At 49.3% G+C, this 24,262-nt stretch overlaps 2 protein-coding genes and 1 long non-coding RNA gene across 6 annotated transcripts in view; all 3 read left to right on the forward strand.

Annotated features, from left to right (window-relative positions):
• The window catches only part of snu (ABC-type transporter snustorr), a 56,137-nt gene extending 51,595 nt beyond the window's left edge, over nt 1-4,542 (forward strand). For all 4 annotated transcript variants that reach the window (XM_075873027.1, XM_075873028.1, XM_075873029.1 and 1 more), the window contains exons 7-9: nt 254-413; nt 1,095-1,358; nt 4,238-4,542. In XM_075873027.1, the coding sequence (XP_075729142.1) occupies nt 254-413; nt 1,095-1,358; nt 4,238-4,449 (636 nt within the window). In that variant the 3' untranslated portion in view covers nt 4,450-4,542. The remainder of the gene's footprint in view (nt 1-253; nt 414-1,094; nt 1,359-4,237) is intronic.
• A 2,649-nt stretch (nt 4,543-7,191) lies between these two features.
• The window catches only part of LOC142772151 (uncharacterized), a 53,294-nt gene continuing 36,223 nt past the window's right edge, over nt 7,192-24,262 (forward strand). The window contains exons 1-4 of the mRNA XM_075874296.1: nt 7,192-8,813; nt 11,735-12,142; nt 12,758-12,935; nt 18,576-18,752. Of these exons, the coding sequence (XP_075730411.1) occupies nt 7,914-8,813; nt 11,735-12,142; nt 12,758-12,935; nt 18,576-18,752 (1,663 nt within the window). The 5' untranslated portion in view covers nt 7,192-7,913. The remainder of the gene's footprint in view (nt 8,814-11,734; nt 12,143-12,757; nt 12,936-18,575; nt 18,753-24,262) is intronic.
• On the forward strand, nt 15,537-17,901 carry LOC142771502 (uncharacterized). The gene is made up of 3 exons (XR_012885968.1): nt 15,537-15,741; nt 15,839-15,909; nt 17,817-17,901. It is a non-coding gene; the product is annotated as an uncharacterized LOC142771502 (long non-coding RNA).

Raw genomic sequence — 24,262 nt, forward strand, 5'->3', positions numbered from 1 at the left:
GTATTGATTCTCTAGTCACGTTCACGTTTTCAACGCTCCCTGTAGCTTGTGCAACATGGAATGGTTCTCATCATGCACAGCTGACTGTCGATTTCGTGAACGTGAGAGAGAGAAAGAAAATTATTTTAATGGGCAGCTGGAGAGGTTTGCCTGGTTTTTCACCTGACAGGCTGCTCCAGGTGCCGGGTGATGACAATGATATATACTATGATAAACACAGCCGCAGATTGCAATACTCGGTTGTTGATTTCAGATCAAAGCCCCCATCTACGGCGTGGACAAGCCTAGCTTCACAGAATTCATGGCCCCTGGAATCATCATCAGCATCACTTACATCATGGCCGTGGGCCTCACCGCCATCTCCATCGTTTCCGAGCAGAAGGAGGGCCTTCTCGAGAGGAGCTGGGTGGCCGGTGAGTGAGGCACCATTCGGCTCGTTATTTCCTAAAAGACCTTTCTTTTTTTCTCTCTCTCTACCAGTCGTCTATTGCAAGCTCCTATCACGCAGCTGTCTGTGACAATACAATATGATAGACATACTAATACAGAATAACCTTTTCCAAAGCTTTATTAATGTGGCAGTTCTGAAAGACTACTCAAAGGACACGAGAAATTGAAGTAAGTGAACTAAGCTTTGAAAAACAGGAGCTGGCTCCACATAGATGCCTTGTTAATTCATTATCTCGCATCTTCGCATGCAACACAAGGACAAAAAAAAAAGAGCACACAAGGACAAGATTGTGCTTGTCCTTGTGTACACATTTAATTCCTCCTTGTTAGTAACGTCCAAAGGTGCTAATAGATGCACACGTCCAAGTTATAGGTCGACTAGCAGTTTTTCTTCAGTTCATGTTAATTCTTTGCAAAGTTACAGCACAGTTTTAAAAGTTATGGCAGAAGGTATGTGCATCAGCCCAAGGCTTCCCGAAAGATGTATTGAGTGTGTAAATATGTGTCGTTCAGTGGCTCGCTTACGGAATGACCTTGACTCGTATTAACGCTCAAGCGCTCTTGATAGGCCCTCAGCAGCAGCTATAGCGTGGCGTTATCGATTCGAGCGCCGCTGAAAGTGACGCTGGGCGAACGAAACGCAGGCGTGCGTCCGTTCGAAGTGATCCTGGCGCACGTGATCTGCCAGTTCCTGGTGATGTTCGTGCAAGTGGCCGGCCTGCTGGTCTTCACTTTCCTCGTGTTCGAGATCCCGTCACGGGGCCCCTTCGTGTGGGTCGTGCTGCTCACGCTGCTGCAGGGCTGCTGCGGCATGGTCTACGGCCTCGTCATATCCTCCATGTGCGTCGAGGAGAACTCCGCCATCATGCTCGCCCTCGGGTCTTTCTACCCGAACCTGCTGCTCAGCGGTCAGTTCTGCCCACCTTTTCTGCGAGCCTACGTGCTTCGTGGTGTGCTATTGTAACTTTATCTCTATGCTCCATGAGTCCCTAGTTATGCCTAGCCGCGAGGAACTTTCCATAACCAGTTTTATTCGTCAAGTGAGATTTCCTTAGCCGACTGTTGACGACCGCCGTTCAGGTTTCACAATGATACTGGCACTGAACTGTCTTTTGATACACAGGTTGTCCCACGTAACTTTAGCCAAGGCAAAAAAACAAAAAAAAGAAAGGCGTGTCGGAAGCAAAATGAGCCAATTGCATACTACAGTTGCATTAGCCTTTACTGGGGTTTATTTTTTGTTTTCTCCTTAACTTAATAATAAAGTTAATTAATTTCAAGGAGTTCTGGAAATGAAATACCAACCATGAACAGAAACTCCTCGCGTTATACGGTAGTCAAGGTGGCCTATTTCTAGTGGCGTAGGAGAGGTCACCTGACCCGTGCCGAAGGCATGACATGAAGCTGATCCTCAACCTGTAATCCCCTTACCCATTTTCCATTTCATCCCCAACAGCAACTAAGAGTCGTCCTTATCTTTAGTAAAGGTCACATTAATTATAAGCTGCAGACATAGTATCATCGCAGAGTTGGGGGGCCCCTTCAGAAACCACCGATTGATTTGTTTCCTGTATACCTTCGATACGTCTCGCGTAGTCCGTTTTTCAGCGTCAAAAAGAAAGATCCCGAAATAATAAAGAAAAACAAGTGACAGAGCGCTTGTTTTCTGCTGTCATTATGCGTTCAAGCTGCAACCGAGCAGATATTGTCTGTCGTATGGAGCGGCTAGGCATTCCCAAAAGAGCTGGGCTGCCGAGATACCGTTGCTCTGTTACTGTAGTCCACCGCGCTATATATATTGTGGTCTAGATAGCATTATACTATTTCGCGTGCCCGCATGGGCCATTGGACGCTTCTGGATCACTGCACCTAATCTAACGTAACAGTACCTTTCGCACCCCTCTGTGGGCCGATCAACATAACCAGCCAACCATTTGGCCTGTCGACTGCGTAGCGGAGGCCTCAGTATTTTAATACACACAGCAGGGCACATGCGCTGCAATGCATCACATGTGAACCGACCCATGTTTAGAAGCATCAACCATACCCAAAACGTTTCCAACCGGTTTTTGAGCCCAGCGGAAATTTATTTGGCTTGTTTTGGACATGGGTGCGTGGTGAATGCGTCCTGTGTACGTCGAAAACATGCCGGTCGACGCGTCAGAATCGTGACGTTTCGGCAATTGGAAAAACGGTTGGGCACGAGGCATGATTTACGTATACATTCTTTTTGTGAGGAAGTATATCGCTGCGTGCTATCTAGGTTAATACTAGACACTTCCTTTCACCTCAGACCCCAGCTTTGTCGTAGTGCCACTAAGCACGAGTTAGCGCACTCGCAAAGAGAATCTGTCTAGTGTTACAAGTGTAATAAGTCTTACGGATTAGCGTGTGCGTTTTTGAGGTACCCAACTGCGGTGGGTGCACTGTTAAACTGCTGTCATAGGAGGGGAGAATGCACTCAGTTGTGAAACGTACGCACTTTTTAATGACGCGGCTGTTGGACCCAGGACATGATGTAGTGTCTAAAACGATCGACAAGTAGCGACATCTGTTATACGACGCACAAACATACAAAGCACATTCAAGTGCGATCACTGTCTGCTGTGTACTTACAAATACAGGCAGCCTCTCCATGTTATCAGTGATCGATAGTCATTATTCGACTGGCTGAAGACAATCGAAATTTAAACTCGTATTTCATCACTTCCTTTTTACATATTTCCGGTTTGAAGCAACAGAGGGTATGCGTAAAGTGTGCGCCGGGCGTGATAAGTTTCGTTATCGCCATAAAACAAGAGGTTGAATATCTAGAATTAACTGCAAATTTTTAGATTCCTATAAAAACCGATATTCCATAAACTGTCGTGCGCTATAACTTGCTCATACAAACAACGTCACTCACGGGAATAATTCATAGTACGAGTTTTCGTAAGCAGTGCCAGGAATCGGAGACATGTGAGCGTGGCGCCATCTCTCGGCGGCAGCAATGGCAGCTCCTGCCGTAACTGAAAGGGAAAGGGGTGAGAAAAAAAAACACCTCTTGAAAAAAGCTGGTTATCAAAAATGACTCCTAGTTATGTGTAGCAGAGACCCACAGGTACATTTTGGTAAAACTGCGGTATTGCACTATAAAGCGTGTGGCTTCCCAGGATAATTTAACACCACGCACAGTGACAGATGGGATCCCATTGTGAAATACAACTCTGCGAGCCACGCGATTTATAGTGCGACACTGTAACTTTGTCAGACTATTCAAATGCGTCCCGTCTGTATAGAACCGTGGGTTGTTTTTGATAAGTAGCTTTTTTTTTTCGTCAGATATGATCTTTTCGCCTATTTGCCATTCGGTTACGGCACGCCATCACTTTCGCCGACGGGAGTTCCTACTACGTGCACATGTCCCAAAATCCTGGTCACGACACCGCAGTTTCATTTGAGCCACCTTGGTGCGGAGTTCATGTGCCAATATGACAGGAGCCATACTATTTCGTGGACTAGTGCAAACAACACAGATGAAACAGGCGCTATGTCATCTCACTCGCCTGTCCCCATGTTTGCGTTTTCATAATTCGTTCGTACCGACTAGCTGGGTTTTTCCGTACTACTGCCTTACTATAATAGGATTTCCATGTTAATCTGTATTGCTTCTGAAAGAACGCCCTGTATATTGTGCGCTGTGAGCATTCTGTGAATTCGGAATGGCCGAAGTTCATCATTAACTCCGACATTTAATTCTGTTATTTGTTGTCATGCAAGCGTTATAATTGTTCTCCACTTGCTGCAGGTGTGGTTTGGCCGACGCAGGCGATGCCGTATTACATGCGCTACCTGAGCTACGGCCTGCCGCAGACCATCCCGACCGAGTCTCTTCGCTGCATCCTCTCTCGCGGCTGGGGCATCGCTCACACCGAAGTCTGGCTCGGCTTCGTCGTCTCCGGTGCCTGGTGCGCCGTCTTCCTCATCTTCGCCGCGGTCGCCTTCCGACTACGAAGCTAGCCTACACCTGCTCTTACTTGTACATACGCGCTCTGTTTTAAAGACTATTGACGGCATACAATATTAAAATGGCGCTGCGCGATCACCCTTACAGTGTCTGGCGTCTTCTTTGTCAGCGCGAACTCCTCGTTCCCTTCGTGCCGTGTGTTCGTGACTCGTAAGTTTGCATTATTTTTAGTGGCTGCCAATGCAGTGGGCCGGCCGTGGGGTAGGCCTATGCGTTTAAGGCAATAACATCAGAGTAAAGCAAGAACGAACCATCAAAAGATGATACAAGCACAGTGCCAGCACTCGTCGCATACCGTCTTTGTGGTTCGTTCTACTTTTTCGAGAAGTATTCAGCTTAAAAGTTATTTACCATACAAGGCCCAACCGAAGTTTTATTTGAATTATACTCGAGCTGGAAGCAGCCAGTTTAAACACAGACGATGAAACCGGCCACCCTGGCCTATTTTTGGTTGTCGACCAACTTTCGGCACACTATGGTGAACTATTTCAAAGTCGGCTGCAATTAGCGAGAACATAAGAAAATAAAAATTTTACGTTCAGAGCTGTGATTTTAACAAAAGCGCAACGCCCGCGTTTGTACCGTAGCTGTGAACTTTTTAATTTGTTCATGTGCCTCCTTCTAGCTGCGTTGTTTTCCTTTTTCTTAAAACTGGCTTCAGTTGGTACGTATGGATGGATACAACTTTACTGAACGTCGGGCAAAGTTTAACGCTACCCCGGCTTAGGTATCTCACGGGGGAAAGCCAAGACCTCTCCTCAACGCCACATCAAGAGCTTGCTGGTCTGCCCACTTTTGGATGCCGAGGTCTGAACTGTGCAAAGCGGTGGCCCACCTTGACGACAGGGTCTGCGGAGTAACTGCCATCATTTTGGCGCCTATACGACAACAAGTGTTGTTGGCCCTTCTTGGTACAATTGTAACGGTCTACCTGATGTTAGTCCGGATATATGTTTCAAGCGGACTGGGCTATTAACGGCGTTCGTCTGCAGCTGTCTCCAGGCGACGCCGTGCCTTTTGTTTAGCCTGGGACTCAGCAGCGGGAATATCCTTCTGGCGTTAAGATACTCTTATTGCATTATAGCTAGTGAGCACATCCCGTTCTGCGGCAGTGTGTTTTCTATTGTGCGAGAGGCATGTGCCAGTTCGGCGCGGCGGGTCATGTCTCGCGCCATAAGACGCCCCGCATAGAGTTTTAAGTGTGAATACACTTTATAAGCGACCCCAAACCATCCACCGCCGTCGGCGGCGTCCGCAGTCTTCTCTCTATCTTTAAAAGAAAGAGGACTTGGCGGGCCGCAGCGCGACGCTCTACCGAATAAGCCACGGACGCGACGCTGATATCGGTGTCAGTAACGCGCCTTATACCCCCTCCCCCTTCGCTCGCTCCTCCGCCCTCCTCGCTCGCTGCAGCTGCGCGCGCACCCCTCTCTCTCGCGCGCCCGCCTTCTCTCTGTCTCCCATCGAGAGCGGGTCGTGAGGGGGAGTAAAGTTAAAATCCGTTGGCATTCGCCAGTGAGTTAACGTAAACTCCCCCGTGTGATCAAATTGCGATTCCCGGGAACCATTACACCATAAAGGCACCATAGTGGGATTAATAAATATAATAGTGCGAATTAATAAATACCCCTCATAGCATCACCCCGTGTATTCGCACTTAACGATGTTCACCCTCGGGGAAATGCTTGGGAGTTTTCATACAATTATACCTAGAGTGGAATCCGGCGCTAGTGTCTACGCGGGCTCCTTCAGCGGCGCTTGTACCCGCATGGGAATGATGGGAATTAGAGGCTTCAGATCTGCTTCAGATGGATCACGTTCTTGAGATTCGCGATGCTTGTTTGCCGAGTGTAAAAGTAATATGAAGGTATATTAAATTAAAACTAGCTTTATTTTTTGCACACAAACTTTATTGCAAACGGTTCTTGTGACTAGGCGATATAGAAGTAAATCTTGGACAAATTTAACCACCAGGTTATGCATTGCTCTGCCATTGCGTTCCAGATTTGGCATCAAGATGTAATGAACTATTCTTTACAGCAGTTCAAAACAAACATTCTTGGTTTGCCCTCGAAAGTACGCAATATCTGTTTACGTAAATAACAAAGTTGCACTAAAAAAAATGAAACTCGACATTCCAGCTCCGATTTGAACTCCGTCCTTTCAAGCGGGAAGCGGCAATTAGAGTCCAAACCACTTTGATGGAGCCATGCGCAGCTCTTAAAACGACAACACAGTGCAGACTACCGACCGCAGTACCGCAAACGGATTGACCCTGTTCGGGCTTCCCTTTCTGTACACTGGTACTGTGGCCGGTCCGAGCCCTCCGCTGTTCTGATACCCTGATTGATTGATTGATTTGTGGGGTTTAACGTCCCAAAACCACTATTTGATTATGAGAGACGCCGTAGTGGAGGGCTCCGGAAATTTTGACCACCTGGGGTTCTTTAACGTGCACCCAAATCTGAGTACACGGGCCTACAACATTTCCGCCTCCATCGGAAATGCAGCCGCCACAGCCGTGTTCTGATACCCTCTAGCAATATGAAGAAGCGAAGCAGTTTGAAACAATGGCGTTGCTCAATGGTAGAACACCTGTTTGCCACGTGCGTAGGAGGTCTGAATTCAATTCTCACTGCAATTGAAGTTTATCACTTATTTTATTTGTACATTACACAGATTTTTGGTCACGAACAATAACTTTTCGCTCGTAATCAACGACACCGACGGCGACACCATGATTTCTGCGAAACGAGTTCTTTCACGCTATCGCGTCAATGTTTCAGATAGCTTTAGCTGGCCACAAGTGCCTCTTACAGAGGCGAAGAGCTGGTGTATCGCTATTTCGAGAGTGGAATGAGTGCAAATGACGATGGGAGTTAACAGTGGGAGTCAACAGCTATGTGCACGTGCGATATTGTTACGCGTAGTAGTTTACGATGCAAAACAGTGGGAAATTTGGGACAAGAACACATCGAATAAATGAAATTGCAAGACAAGCAAGTTGTCAGACTATCAGGTGAGATTTATAGCGAAGAAAGTGACGGATTTGGAGCCAAGAATATGAAACAATGAAAATAAATTAACCTGGTAGTCTTTTTGTTTCATTTGTGTAATCAAAACCAGGACTGCAGACGTCCCTTTGACTACAACCCAACGCAGTTCTAAATCGAAGGCATACCACGCGCATGGGCTTCTTTTGACAAAGAAGAAGTATGCGGTCGTGCATGCGCGCGTGGCGCATTCACACGCGCCACCAGAAAAAGGATATCATCATCATGATCCCACGCGCTCTCGAATCGAGAAGAACTTCGTGTCATTCGAGAAAGACGTAGTCCCATCTTGGCTCCGAACCTCTCTCTTGAACAGCTCGGCTGCCTCATGCGGTTGTGGCTAAAGCTCTTTCTCGTCACAAAACGCTGCTGCCACTGCGAAGGTCGTCTCTCTTTCTCTGGCGATGGGTGACTACGTTCCGACCGAGCCTGACACGTCCGCCGAAGGTTCGGCTGCCCAGGTCGTTCCTTCAGTCGCGCAGAGCGAAGCCCAGGCAACCAGCAAGGGTCACGCGGGCGGCGAAGCTCCCGAACTCGTCGTCGCCGTCCCCAATGGCGCACAAACCGACACCGGCTCCAAGCGCTCCCGTGGCAAGACCCCGGCCGTTCGGGTCAGGGGCCTCCAACTCTGGTACGGCAGCGACACCAACCGGGTGGACATATTCCGTGGCGTCGACATGACCGTGCAACGCGGCGCCATCTACGCGCTGCTCGGCTCTTCGGGCTGCGGCAAGACCACCCTGCTGCGATGCATCATGGGACGCAAGCGCTTCCAGGAGGGAAACATCCGGGTGTTCGGTTACGAGCCGGGAACCAGAGGCTCCAAGATACCCGGCGCCAACGTGGGCTACATGCCGCAGGAGGCGGCCCTCTTCGACGCCTTCTCCGTCGAGGAGACGATGTACTTCTTCGCCCACCTCTACGACCTGTCGCCCGATGTGGCTCAGCAGCGCGCGGAGTTCCTCGTCTCCTTCCTGGAACTGCCGGACCCAAAGCGGCTCGTGTCGTACCTGAGCGGCGGCCAGAAGCGTCGCGTTTCTCTGGCCGTGTCACTGATCCACAATCCACCACTGCTGATCTTGGACGAGCCGACCGTCGGTATCGACCCGGTGCTCCGCATGAACATCTGGGAGCACATGGTGGCGCTGGCCGAACGGCAGCGCATGTCCATCATCATCACGACGCATTACATCGACGAGGCGAGACTGGCGTCCACCGTCGCTTTCTTGCGGCACGGCGTCATCCTGTCCGAAGACCCGCCCGACGTGCTCATGCGACGACACAACACCGACAACTTGGAAGAGGTGCGGTGAAGCTTTGAAGGAGGCGGTATACTGGACCCGCGCGAAGGTCTCCCGCTTTACAGGAACTTCGCGGGGGTCCTTTGCCTAAACAATGTATGATGTCAGAAAATACAGATGCGGAATACCACTATTTTAGGTGAATAAATTTTAGATACCCCAAAGTTTACGTGTCGTTGTGCAGCTTTCTACACACGAACATACCAGTCGTGCATCGAGTCTTCGAAGTCTCGTGAGAATCACCGGCAGGCCGTAGAAAAAAAAAACGCAGTTAGAAGGGATGAGACGGCATCTCCGAAACTCTATTGGTTCGATACACCGACGTGTTTGCACACGTTTTTTCCTCGCCTCGAACCGCACCCTCTAAACGAAATGTTGGTTTGGTCAAGTGTATGAAATGCTGTACAACCAGGCACGTAAACTATTATGACATGTAGAAGCCGCGCGTCACCTAAGCCCTGTGTGACAATAAATGTGGTATTCTAAAATTGTTAGCCATTTCACTTTGGTAACGGGGATGACCAATGAACCCGTTTAGCATATGACAGATGAGTAACGGTTTTGAACAAAAATATCGAACTCGTTTATCTTCTCGATCAGTGCCAATTGTTTGAAGTGAAGATAGAATTACTGAATCAATTTTTGGAGCGGACGTACACACGTCTGTGAACCCCATTGACCAAACAAGAGCCCGCCACAGCACCATGCACGCTTGAGAGCCAATTCACAGGCACACCATGTTTTATCGTAGCCCACTTAAGCCGCCCCAGCGCGCCATCATTAACGACCGGATCATTCGCATAGGAGTGTACTTACAACGAATCAACGATATTTCACGAGCGACGACACAGGGAAGATTGGAAATCCCAACGAACCTGAAATTATCAAATAAAATTCAACATAGCTGGCGCCTCACATACAGTGCCCAGCAATTAGAAGACACAAACGTATGTCGAAATAATCTGCGGCTTGTAGTGTTTCGAAGAGTTGGGCAGAAAATGCACACATACAACTACATGCAGCACTACGAGCGGCTGTATGAGTGTCTTCTCTGTCGTGGTCTTTCGCGCTGTTCCTTCTACGATACGATCAACCAACTAGCCGACAAGTTCATCCTTCAAGGCTTCTTCAAGCATGTCCACGCTCTTTAGCACCAATATGTCGCGTAATCGATACTATACACTTGGCGCCTTTTGATCGCCTACGTTAAAGCGTGAGATATCAGTCAGGACATTTTTATTGTAAGAGATGACTCACACCGCTTTTTTTTTTTCAAGAATTCTCAAAGTTTTTGGCGATGGCGGGGACGGAGATTACGCATCCGTCCTCTGTAACTCGTGCCTCTGATAAAAAAAAATGCTGAGCTTGAGCGCTGGTGCATTGAAGTATGCGTGGTTCGGTGTGGGCACAAGCGGGAGCCGACGCAACGCTGATAGTAAGGGTCAAAATTTTCCCCAGCCGGAATCACTCAAACTCGCAATTTTTTTTTTCTCAAGCGGGCTCCGACTCGCGTCTCGATCTGAGGGAGTTTGCGTAAGGGGGAGACAGAAAATTAGGCGGGTAGATGAGAAGGTTGCGGGTATAAACGCGGCAGCAGGAAGCACATGAGCGGGTTGATTGGCGGCAGAACGGTGGGAGAAGTATTTGCTCTGCACTGGACGTAGTCAGAGTTATGACGATTAGTCTGCTCAAAAGTGAGCTTGCCGACATGGGGAGGCGACACGCCCACTTACTTAGCTGAACGCATTTACTGATGATCTGGATTTTTGTGAATCATGAACGAGCAGTCGATGGGCAGCCTTCAACTAGTCACATGGTCTGACGACTGGCGTGAGTAAACGCTTCTGCCACGCAATATTACCCCTGTTAACGCGACTCCTCGACCAACATGGCGTCTCCGCAGAGCCATTTTCCTAAGTAGAAGTGAGCACTGGCGCGGCTCCGTGGTATAACACTTCGCTGCCACGTAGAATGCTGGGGATCTGTTCCGGCTCGAACACCGATTCAAACGCGAAAGTTGATTTTTGGTGTCGTTGTCAACGCAGAGAGGTGATGGAGAAAATCATCAAGTGATGATGTCACCATATGACGTCCTCATGGCGTCATAGATCGACAAAATTTGTGAAGTTATCATGACGTGAATCGTGGTATATTTGCTTGGTCAAGGGCGGGTGATTAGGTAGGCTGTGTAAAAGCAGATGAGATATGCAGAGTGCTTCCGATTCCACCAATCTTGAAGGCAGTGCAAAACGACGATAGGTGCAGAAACATTTTCGTATTGAGAGGATGTTTTTCGCCTGCCGTGCTAGGCGAATGCATTTTATTTGCATCCATCGCGATTTCACGTTCACAGACAACGCCGACAACGCCGACACCACGTTTTCTGTGACACGGGTTTTTCAACGTTGTCACGTTAATATGTGACAACGTTAGAACCGTGATACGTGACATTGTTACGTTATTGCGTACCGCTTGGAAGACGAAGACTGAACCACACCAACGCAAGCGCTAATTTATATTATTCGACGGACACATTATGATTTTATGCTATCGCGCTTCATATTTACAAAAACAACAAAAAAACGCCATAGAAAGATATGCGGGGAATTTCGAATTCATAGATATGGCATATGTGCGTGTTTCGCCGGTATGAGTACACTTCTTTTTTGTAATTAATTTCGTAAACTTTCTTTTCTTTTTTTTTCCTGACGATGAAACGCGATTGCATAAAAGCATCGCAATTCCGTCCATTAAGTTCTCTTCAAATTTTGCGCTTGTGTTCGTGGTTCAGCCTTCGTCTTCTGAGCCATGCGAAATAACGCAACAACGAATACCAACTGGCCCAAGCAGGTACCCTTCTAGGTTGATACATCACGCAGAAAATGCCACATGAAGTGAATCGAGTCGAAGTCTCCTCCGTGCAGGTCTTCCTCATCCTGGCCACCTCGACGGACACGACCAATGCGCCGGAAAGGAGGAACGAGGCGGGCGACGCCTCAAGCCTGAAGGACTCGAGTACGCTGTCGTTCATGGCGTCTGTGGCGCGCGCGCGCACCAGCTACCGCAGATTCGAGCGCAAGGACATCGACCGGTCGCTGGCGCGCATCGGCGCCATCTTCTACAAGAACGTGGTGAAGCTGCGTCGCAGCGTGGCCCTCCTGCTGTACAGCTTCCTGCTGCCCTCCATCGAGGTGAGCATCTTCTGCTCCATCGTGGGCAACACGCCGTTCGACCTGCACATCGCCGTCGTCAACGAGGAGCCGACCACGCCCAACGTCAAGCTGTTCAGCCTCGAGTTCCTGGCACACATCGACGGCAGGATACTGCCTCAGGTGCAGGACACTTACCCCTCCACTTGATTACTCACTCGAACAAAAAAGCGGCGCAGCGCATGTTAGTAGTTAAATGATAATAATAATGCCAAAACGACGATGTGATTATGAGAGACACCCTAGAGGAAGACTACGGACATTGCGACCACCCGTAGTTCTTGGACGTGCACTTAAACCTAAGAACACGGGCCTCAAGCATTTTCACCATAATCGACAATGCGGCCTGTTCAGCAGTCGAGCGCCAAAGAATAAGTATTCCACACACCGAAACAATGCTCCCTTCAATATATACGCATACAACCCCTAAAATCATATGGTGGTTTTGGGACGTCAGACCTTAGCAATCATTATTATCTCTCGCGATATCATGTTTAGTTATGAACAACAGTTTGGGACACTTCTTAAACGAACTGGCAATATTTTCAGAAAAGATTTTCATGCGACAAGATTGTACCATAGCAAAGAAAGTTGTGGCAGCGTTGCTTTGCGATCGACATTGTTATTCTGCAACGATAGCCGCGTGCGCGGGGCTGAGCATCGTCAACTCGCATGGACTGAGTGGTATGCGGGCAACTGCGTAACACGGCCGTGAGACGTCGACCTCCACTGGTGCAGGTGAAGTTCGACAACTTGCAGGCGGCCCTGAACTCTGTGAGAGACGGCGAGACGTACGGCGTCATCCACATGAGGAGCAACATCACCAGGAGCATAGCGGAACGCTACTCGCCCGCCGCCAAGCTCTCCAAAGAGCTCGTCGACTTCTCCTCGGTGCACGTCTACCTGGACATGTCCAGTACGGTGACGTTCTCGCTACACAATTCAGCCCGTGTATGTGCCGAATACGCGTTCGTTCATAGCGAGCAGAACAGTGGCGGCCCTCCGCTTGGCCTATGATACGATGCAACGAATGCAAACACGCCGCCACCGTAATCAGGACTCACCTTCAAGGGGGAAAGGGGAGGTTGTGGCAACGCCCCCCTCCCTGTTAAGTCAATTTATGGGCAGGCTTTGCACCGGTTCTTTTCTTATGTGACTATGAGGGAAGGAGGGTGGGGTCGATTTTTCTACCACCTTGTGCCATGGCCGAGCTAGACATCACCTGCGCGCGCTTCCAAGCGGACGCGCAGGTGCAGTCTAGCCCGGCCGTGCTTGTGCCCACGCATATGACCATAAGCTCCGCCAGAGCGAGAGCTGATCTATGAGGCCACGGGCCGCACAAAAGTTAGCTTGTAGAGAAGTGTTATGAGCGTCTGACCCTCGAGACAGTAAAAGATTTCACATAACGACGAGCGTTGGGAAAACGTATTTAACCGGCTTTTTATAGAAAAAAAAACGCTGAAAATTGCAAAATGAAAGTGGTTATAACCACAGTTGCACTCACTCATGTGAAAGTGTAGATCGTTGAGCGTAATTAACAGTGTGTGGTGAGGGCTACATCCTAATCGCTATCAATTCTCAGTGTTGTTGGAGGAGGTAATAATACTATTCTAGTGGTTTCTCAGAGGACTATATATACTTTCTAACTACTTTTGAACTCTTTCGGTACATTTAGTAACTATTAAAGCGAGAGCGTTAAAGAGCTCGTTTCACAGAAATTCCGGCGTCGGCGTCATTTGTTGTGACCATAAAATTGAAAGATGTAATTAAAATAAATGATAAAAATTCCAGGGCCAGAGTGAACATCAAGCCCAGACCGTCTGCGTGGCAAGAAGGTTTTCTACCACACAGCCACAATATTTGTTGAAATAGCTTTGACCAAAAAGTAATAATAATAATAATAATAATAATAATAAATTCTCATGTATGGTGGAAGGAGCTTTCTTGACGCGTTGCGTAGCAGAAGCGTGGAATAGCGCAGGCGCTAAAAGATTTGTGTAGAGCAACGTGTGGGTGTTTTAAAGACCCACCCATTACACAGCGTCTGATAGTTAATCATCAGCAGCAGCAGAAGAACCATCAACTATCAATCTCCAAGGTTTTCTGACGTGTCATCCGATGCATGCGCATAAAAGTTATTTACATAATACCGCTTTTCTAGCATTTGGCAACAAACACTGCAGTAAGAATAAACGGTTTGGCTACTTAGGCAACTTTTAGCTTGAGCTGTGGCTCCTTTTCAAATTTATCCAGCGGCAACCTTGAGTTCAAACGAAATTCTTTATTCGATGACTTACTTGACGCATCATGTTCAACTGTCTTGTTTGAATTTCAAAGGAACCAATGTGTCTAGTTTGGATATCTAAAGCGACGCTTTCTCAATCTGTTCTTTGTGTGATCTCTTCCCCAATAGAGGCCAAGGTGCAAGCCCTAAGCAGTGCACGACATTGATTTAGTTGCGGAAGTATACTAAGCACGGCTAGAGCATGATATGCTTTTATTTACCACGTTTCATAAGAATTTATAGTGAGTATCTTACATAAACCGACTACCAATTTTCTTTAGCACAACAAAAAGCTTACCGGTAGGAGTGCCTAATAACGTTAATCAAGTTAACGGGATAATGAAAGATGTTCCGAAAGAATTGTAATCGGAATTTTTCTATCTAAGGCGAACATCAAGTCGTATGCAACGTTGCCATATGCACACATGACCGCACATGTTGCAAACAGCGAGCGAGCTGGCGTTCGAACGCGGGCGTTTACTGCTCATGCGTTCACTCGATCCGCGCGCATGCACAGCAGCCCAACATTATCCACTGGCTGTCGCGAAGGTATGCAGACACTTCTCACCGTGCAACGTTTATTTACCTCGTAGGCAGCACACAATAGAGCGAGGGTGGATAATAATATCGCAACGGGTATGAACCATTGCAACAAATTTACTCGATTTCTGCATGAGGACTAATTATGACGCCCATGACAACATCAATCTACGCGACTATACGCACAGCAAAGTGATCGTCTTCATAATCCACCTTCAAAGCTCTTCTTCTAGGTCGTGCGACATACCAATTTTCTTTCTTCTTTTTTTTTTACTTTTAAACAATCCGATTTAAAGACGTAAATCCTGCTCACAACGCGAAGTAGAATCTGTTGTGGCATAATCGTGTTTGCGCTGTCTGGTTAATATCTTGTCATTTACCATCCCTGCCGGAGCAGTGCCTTGTGCATGCGTACTATACAGACACATGTATGTATATATGAACGAGCGAGTAAAAAAAAATGGGGCGTTTTATTGCCGTTCGTGTTCAATGCGGTGTCAGTCGTCACGTAAACACGACATCTGTCACTATGGCTCAGGGTCTTTTCAATTCTACGACGATGTAGTCAGACGCTCCGGCGAGCTGTCGGTGCCTTTAACCCTAAACCAGGCTTGTGCGCAAGCAACTTCGTGTTCTAAGATAAATTAGTGTCACCCATATCGCATGCGTATCCGTGTTTTGTAATTGCGCTCTGCTGCTCACCCGTGAAGATAACTTCCCCGGGACTCCAGCAGCATAAGAAAATCGCTATCTCTACCGCAACTAAAGCGCATCACCCGCCGCCGGTGTTGCAGATCAGCAAGTCTTCCTGACCATAGAGTCGTACCTGAGGTTCTCTCTGGAAGTGACGCTGCCGGATTTTCTGCCCAATAAGTTCGCCGCTGCTGATGTCCTTGTGGTGAGTGTGCACGTCTGCAGGCACGGTGGCATTCGATCACTCGACCCGTGCCTTCCTCCCGATTCCTTTCACACGTGTTCTCTCTCTCAACACGCAGTTCGAAGATCCCGTCATTGGCAGCAAGAGCGCAACCTTTAGCGAATTCGTTGCCCCGGGCATGATCCTCACGTATGTACCTTCACCTCGGTTCAGCGTTGCTATTGAATATTTGATAGATTGCACGTGTATGCAGGGGGGTGAAAGAAACACCAACAACACCTCGCGCTCTTTTCATCACGCTCTCACCTCGGTGGTAATAAAAAATGGCTAGAATGGTTATTGATTACATCATTGATGTTCTAGTTACTCTTTATTACCCTTCGTTCTACCACCACTTTTAAAGAAATGCGACAGAACGAAACATTTCTTTCCATCCCAACTGCCTAGAACTCGATCGAACGGCCAAAAATGCAGGTGTTCAGCAGAAACGAAAAACACTGTCGTGCCAAGGCTGTTTCGCGCCTGACGCCGCACCGTCCTAGTGTGAGGGTGCCTCATAGAAAGTAGCCACTCACAGCCTCGCACGTCTTAAGAGAGAATCATCAGTAGTTGCAACGTAATTAAACCAACTCTAGGAAATTCGTGATGCCAAGGAATGTATCGGAGACGCAATATGTACTCTTCTGTATTACCTACTGTGATGATATAAATGTTGAAAAGTGGACGGAAAGACAACTTGCCGCCGGCCGGGATCAAAGCTGCAACCCTCGGATGACGTCCCTGATGCTCAACTTTTGGGTCGGTGGTCTCAAACAAGCTGCTTGCGGACGTGTCACTAGCGGTCCGCGCGGCTTCACCAGAAATAAACTTTTGTGACTTTGTTAAACGGTGTCACCATTATTTCCTCGCCTATAGAGATGTAAATGTATAGAGAGAGAAAGAGTGAAACAATTTTGTTTAGTCCTGCGTTTGGGAGACCAAATCCTCCCTCCACCCTAAACGGCAGCCAGTATCACTTGAGCCCTGGAGGCGTTTTCAGCCATTTGAACGGCCAACAGTTTCTCCTCCGAGTTCGAGCTAAGTGGCACGGCCTCTCGGTGCTCATCATCCCTGTCGAGACACCCGAAGGCAAGCTCAAATCAGTCTCAGATCTGCCCGTTCCCTGCATAACTCGCACTTGCCACCGTATTGGTCTGGGTAATAACGGCTGTAGACCACCGGAGTCGGAAAATTGTTTGTTTGGAGAAGGCGCCAAGTCACCGAGCACTCGACAATAAATACCTAGTGATTTTATTGTGACTATTCAGATCGGTAACGTTTTGTTCGGGTAAGCAATACATATGCGGTATTAGTCCTAAGCAATCCTTACCTGAGGTACTCCATGCGGTCACTGTGGCAAAATATCACCCCGTCAAATCCCGTTCAGTTATGACCCATATATATGTATTTATTAAAGACGCTCTTTCAAATTACGACGTCTGTTGACGTTTCGTTGCAGTCCCTCCTTCCTTCCTCACTTCGACTTCTTCACTGTCCCGGTCCTCGACTGACTACATTTTGTGACCGCCAGCTGAGATGCGTTTGAGGCCCCTGCTCTCGGAAATCCAGGAAATCTATGGGGGAGGGGTTTAACACGCAGCGAGAACTTTTATAAATACAAAAAAAAAATTCGCCCCGGGAAAGCGGTTTGTTCCAGCGAACTGGAGGGTTAAGCATACAGTGGACATCAACAAGAAGTTATCTTAAACCAGCGCCACAGTGACCATTGCAGGCGTGCATCAAAAAATCAAGGCACATCCTTGATTTCGGGAGAGCCCTCCCTTCCCTTGAAATGGCCATTTTTCACTCTCTATGCCATGCCATGGGGGGAGGGGGCCCGTGCCCGGCATGGTACATTGGCATTGGCGCGTGAACAGAGGTGCTGCTGCTTCTTGCATCAGTTTTACGTTTCATTCTTTGCATCTGCTTCCACACAAGCAACGAGCATGTTTTCGTTGACATGAAAGTATAATGGCCTTGGTGCGATGTTCTTTTCTGGCAGGCATACAGAACAGCACCTGAGCAATACTAACAGTTCAATGCCTTCGTCCCCGCAGGATCACGTACTTCATGGCGAGCACCGCGTGCCTCAACACCCTCCTAGAAGAGAAATCCGACGGGCTTCTGGAGAGGTGCATCGTCGCTGGTAAGATTCACAGCACTGCTATACTACGCGGGTACTTTAGTCTCATGTTTGGAGAAGCAAATAAATTTCGCCGCTATAACGGTTTCGGCCGTGTCGCAGCCTCGAAAAACTGGTAGTCCATGCTACCTGTTTTCACGAAGGCAACGAGTACTTCTTTTTTTTTTTTACTGCTCTTGGTACGTAAGGTATATCAAAACACAGGAAATCGTTCCCGGTGGCGCTAGCTCAGAGAATGGCATCTAGTCAAGTTGTAATCGATTCTATAATGCACCAGCATACGTCGTGCTCACGAGTGACTTTTTTCTAAGTGACCAATCCACAGAAACATTTTCACGCGGAGCTTCACAACTGATGCACTTTCCCCAGCAACTGCAAGACTGCTGCTCGCTTCAATACGAATTTTTATGAGGTCAGAAGAATCAGATAGACTCGGTGACACAAAAGGTTGCAGCACAGAGGGCTGCCACTTGCGTTTTAAGTGTTTGGCTGTTGTGATCCGCATATGCGCGTTAGAGCTTCTGCCAACGTTTACAGAACAGCAATTGTATGAGGACTGCCTAGTTATCTTTTCAGCAGCCGTGCAGTGTTGAGTTGTTTTACTGTCTGTCTTACGTGTTACAAGGTGCGATCGCGAAGAACTCACCTCCCAGTGCACTCCGCGCTGTCGCAGGTGTCCACTCGTTCGAAGTGGTGCTGGCCCACGTAAGCTCGCAGATCTTCATCATCGTGGTGCAAGACCTGCTCCTGCTTTTCGTGGCGTTCGTCATCTTCGAGTTGCCCACGCGCGGACCCATTTACGCCGTCATCATTCTCACGCTGCTGCAGGGAATCTGCGGCATGATGTTTGGTAAGAGTGGTCGCTTGTACTGTTCAATTGCTTTCTATTTCATTGCGAAGGCAATCACGTGGACACTTGAGGCACATTTTTGTCATCGCCGCGAGGTTCCATATCGATTCCAAGTGCGATAACAGCGCTCCACGCGTCGTATGTTCCATGTGCGAGTGAATGCGTGCCAACGATAGCGGCTCAAGCGGAAAGGGAATGTGTCGGCCGTCTTTCGTCGCGACTCGCGGGAAAGCCTCCCGTAGGGATGGGAACGCTGCGCGACGACGGTAGAAACTGCGTACGTCGTAAGGCAGGGAGTGGTCCTGATCGCTTTATCTCGACATGGATAATCAGACAGCTCACACCTTTATACAAAGTCCGATGGAGGCTCTCCAAAAGGGTGAGGGGGCGGTTATGCCGCGCGGCGAGGGCAGGAACTGCGTACATGAGGGGAAGAGAACAATCGCGGTCGCCTTATCTTGACAAGAATCAGCAGGCAGCTCATACCTTTGTACAAAATCCAATGAGGCTTCCCGAAGGGGGGGGGGGGGGGGGGGGTCGACGGCAGTAACTGCGTACTATGAAGCGCAGATCACACTCACGGTCGTCTTATCTTGACCAGGATCAGCAGACGGCTCATACCATTGTACACCCTGTGTTCACACTGCTCAGCTTGCGTTGAAGCAATAGACAGCACATAAGAGAGAGAGAGAGAGAGAGATTAATGAAAGAGGAAGAGACAAAAAGGACGCTATTTTCTGCCTCCCGTCGCGGGGGCACGGCTCAGCGCCTTTAGGGATCGGGGAAGGGGAAGTAAAGATGATAGGAAGAAGAGAGGAAGGAAAGAAAAAGTGAATGTCATGGCAAGAGAACGTCTTGTCAGTACAGTCAGTAGTGCGAGTGAAAAGAGTCCGTCTATAAGGCGGCGAGGTCCGCGCAAGCACAGAACTCGAGGAAGGCTCGAAGGGCTTTCGTCTTCGAGCGCGCGGGAAAAAGTATGTCTTCCATTGTTTCGGCAGGTAGTCCAAGCAGACGATAGCGGCTTACCAGTGCGCAACGCTCAGTGGCCAGGTCAGGGCAGGAGCAAACAATATGCTGCAGCGTTTCGTCATCACCGCACCTTCGGCACGCTGGCGATGAAGAGCGACCCGCGGAATACATGCGTGCCGCAGGCCAGACGCTGCCAGTACGCAGGCGAAGCAACAACCGCCGCTCGCATCTGTCCAGGCCGGTCTCCGGAAGGGATGGTGGAGGTTTGCCGCTTGCCACCCGTGTGTCAGGGTGGGCCGTTGGTAAGAGCTTCCGCAGTCGCTGCCGTGAGTAATCCGACTGGGTTACCGCCTTAGTGACTGGCGTGTCGCAGTGGTGTGCTGCCTTAGCGGCGGCGTCAGCCTCCTCGTTGCCAGCTATTCCAACGTGCGAGGGAAGCCAGTGGAGGGACAGGCGCACACCACTCTCTTTGATGGCGGTCAGTTTTGCGTGCAGCAACGCCACAGTTATGCCTGCTTGGTCTGGTTGGAGCAGCGCTTGTAGGGCTGGTCGGGAGTCGCACAGAATCGCCACAGGCAACTGGGGTAACGTGGCAGCAAGGTGGTCGGCTGCCAAGTGAAGGCCGGCCAATTCAGCTGCAGTGGAGCTGGCGTGAAAGGGAAGTCGGCAGCGGATGGTTGTCCCAGTCGATGGTATGACGCAGGCAGCCGCGGCCGAATGGGGGCTGTCCCGAACGGACCCGTCCGTGAATACCAGGAGCTGCCCCTTAAGTCTTTCATGAAGTTTCGCCACGGCTGCCTGATGGAGCTCGCATGCCGGTGTGCGCCTTTTTCTGAGGTTGTCCAGAGTTAATTGTACGTCCAGAGGCTGCTGGTGTGGTGGAGGGGGTTGGATTGGACTGGGGGGATCGGGGACCAGCTCTTCATAGAGAGCGCAGATCTGTGCCATCCCACATAAGTCTCATCAATCGCTGCAGCAGCCGCGTTCCCTAACGCCAGCGCGTAGACTTATGCCAGATCGGATGGTAGCCTTATTTCGTATAAAATTTGATTTCGTTGTGATCGCTTTCGCTGCTTGATCTTTTGTGGGGAAACTGACGTTTTTCAAGATATTAGGAGACAATGAAATCCCCACACGAGAGACCTAGGGCCCGGTCGGCGAAAGCTCTGCCGGACTACCAAAAAAGTTGTTGCCGACCAACCAACCAAGATGATCACACAGCCTGGCAAGCGGGAGCGGGAAATGGGAACAATGCGACGCCCAACCGCAAAAAAAGCTCCAAAAGCCGATCACGAAATGAAATTGTCCAACATCTGCAAGCGTTCGGGTGCGCGACACTTCGTGCGTATGACGGCCGCGGTCGGTTTCAGTGGGTAAATTTTCGCGAGAGCGATAACAATGATTAATTAAGCACTCTGAAGAAGCAGGAATCCAACGCACGTCTACGGACACGTGGCAAAACTACATCGCTCATTAACGTTTAGATTTCGTTCATTTCGTTCGTTAAGATTTCGTTCAATAAGCAGCGCGTGCTCTTTGAAGAGAAAACATTGCGTCGAAAAGTATAGTATTTATTAAATTTAATCTTAGTTTAACAAAAAAAATTGCGCTGCAAAATATGAAGATGCCACACCTCTATACGTGCCGATATGCACTGCTATAGTAGCTGTGGTATGCGATACAGCCGACATGCATGGCAAGAATGGATTTTGCGTATAGAAATTTTTCCGCAAACGCCGATGTCAACTCACGGCTATACACGGCCTTGTGCGGTGTTGAGAAAGACGGACCGATCCCGCCGAAGCCACCACTGTTGCGAACGACGGACCGATCCCGCCGAAGCCACCACTGTTGCGAACGACGGACCGATCCCGCCGAAGCCACCACTGTTGCGAAAGACGGCGACGCCAACACGGTCCCGGAGGCGCCACTGCTTCCAACTCCGCCGGGAAGGTCACCAGCCGTTTGGTAGCGTATGTTTATCAGCTCGCGACTGCTTCTGCGCAGAGCTGATAAGACGAGCGGACGAGACGACGGTGAGTTAAACAAGGTTTATGTACAGCATATTTACAGAGGCGTTACAATTTCGGCACTGGGGCCGACAGAGACTCGAAGAGCCGAGCTCTCCTCTCTAACACATAGATCAGCCTTTCGCCTAAGACCGCTGACTCACACACATGTCGGCCCTCCGACATGGGGTCCCCTCGCTCATAGGAACGCCGATCGCGACGCGCCGTAGGGCTTCTTTTATTTACACCGGGTCCAACCAAAATGTCCAATCAGAAGCGCCGCTGGTCGTCAGGGCAGATTCCGCCAATGGGGGTCGCCGCGCCATGCGTCAGACCACCAGACACGCGGACGCCGGCTCGCTGTCACGCGCGCAGCTGACTCACTGCACGTGGGCCAGAGGGGCGCCGCGCGTGTTCACGCCGTCGAGGTGATCGCGCCAGGCCGACTGCGGGCTGGCCTTGACCCAGATTGCCTTTTTCAGAGGCACGGTCGTTTGACGAAGACTCGCTGGCATAACAGCACCCCCGCCGCCAGACAATGCACAGGAAAGACGAGCTGCTTCCACGGGGCTCGGATGTCAGGTGCGCTCGTTCGCCAGGTCCCTCCAGGTTCGCCTCCAGGGCCATGGGGAGACTACAGCTCCAGACTGTTCCGGGAACACATCCCATTTTTGACGACGGATCCCAGCTCCACTGGCTTGTCGCCACAACTTGCTGACCAGCTTCACTCGTCTCTTCTGACCATCTTCGGTTTCAGCACTTGTCGATGGTTCTGCAACTTGCCAAGAACGGATCGACAACAGACAACACACGACACACGCAAGTGCCTTCGGTCACCCGACAGAACACCAGACAAAGTATAGTACAACATATACCTATCTACGTGTCTATCGGAATTTTGTTCCCTCTACATCAAGAGGCACATGTGGGACAAAAGACCCTTAAAATGACAACTCAATTTTTTTTCCCACGTACAACAACGTAACGGATTAGAATACCACATAAAGTTGGTCCCTTGAGATCACTCTGAACGAGAGCGCTCAGCCCAGGTCGTGATGAGGTCAAAATTTTGCCCCGAATCGCCAGCCAGAAACCGAAAGGTTGAGAAGTTACTAGCTGGAACTCACTGCTCAATGCACCTGCATTAGCGTTTACCTTTCCTTTATATATATATATATATATATATATATATATATATATATATATATATATATATATTTGATAGCGAACGTCAAAGTTGCGCTGTGGAGCAACATGCTCCACTTCAGTAACCGGCCACTTTTAGGCGACGATACCTATGCGGCACCAAGAGCGGCTCACACTTTCGACGTTTCACAGGGGAACAACGATACGGCTTGCTACTGATTGACTCCTCACCACTTAGCTCGATATCGTGTTCGATCACCGTCGTGTCTCCGGGACGGTCCGACAACACATACCCAAACTCGGAAACAATCTTTCTCAGGTCCTCTTTCTCAGGTCCTCCTTCACTTAAGCTAGGCTCTAGGTTTATCTGCTCCCGGATTACTTTCGATCCCCCTTCGATCACCTCACTAGAACTCAAATTTTCTGCTTCCTCTTCCTCTGAAGCCTTCAACAGCTGATTTACGACCGCTTGATGTTGAACATTGGGTTTCATCAAGTTGTAAATTTTGTTCTGCCGCCTTCCTACTTGCACTTCATAAGTTGTATCGCAAGGCTTCGATAATACTTTGGCGGGCCCTTCCCAATCAACCTCAAGCTTGTTCCTTTTGGATGGCTGCAGCCGCATTACCTGATTATCAACTTCAAAAGCGCGCTTCTTCCCCGATTTCTCGTAGTGCTCCTTCGACAGCACTTTTGCCGCGTTTTTCTGGCTTTCCACTAGCGCTTCAATTTGGCTTTCCACTAGCGCTTCAATCGAGAGATCCTCATGCTGCTCTCGAATGAGCGTCTCTCGATCAACTCTCGGCAGCTCGCTCCAACTTTCCGCTACAGGCGAGAGCGTTGCAACCCTCTCGCTCTGACTCAATGGCGCCATGTCGTCTCCCCCCACGCATACCGCGCCGGCCGTTTCCGCGACGGGCCGCTCGCGTGACGGCTCACATGACTACTGCGGAAAATTTCCTTTCTGAGGTTCCGTCGACCCGCCGACAAGGTCACTTGAGAGTTCACCGCCTGGAACCAGATCAAGCTGCCGCGATAGCTTTCGCGCTTGCGATCGCGTGAGGGCCATGCACGCAAAGTTGGGGAAGAACGATTTGCCCTGCTCTTTGAGAAGCTGCTCTGAGTTGTTGGAGAAAAGATATGGAAAACGATCATTTAGCGCGGCAGACACAGCTGCTTCGGTGCGAAGCTTACCGAACGGGCCTTCAATGACAACCGTGGCGATTGGTAAGCGAACACTCTGCTCCTCGGCGACTTGCCTGATCCACGCGCATTCTCCTGTGAAGTCATCCGGAGACACCAATGAAGGATGGACAACGTCCATGGTTGCCGCTGAGTCTCTAAGTGCTCGGCACGTTTTCTCATTCACCCTAATTTCTTGGAGAT

Source organism: Rhipicephalus microplus, chromosome 9 (assembly GCF_043290135.1).
Source record: "Rhipicephalus microplus isolate Deutch F79 chromosome 9, USDA_Rmic, whole genome shotgun sequence".
Lineage (NCBI taxonomy): Eukaryota > Metazoa > Arthropoda > Arachnida > Ixodida > Ixodidae > Rhipicephalus > Rhipicephalus microplus.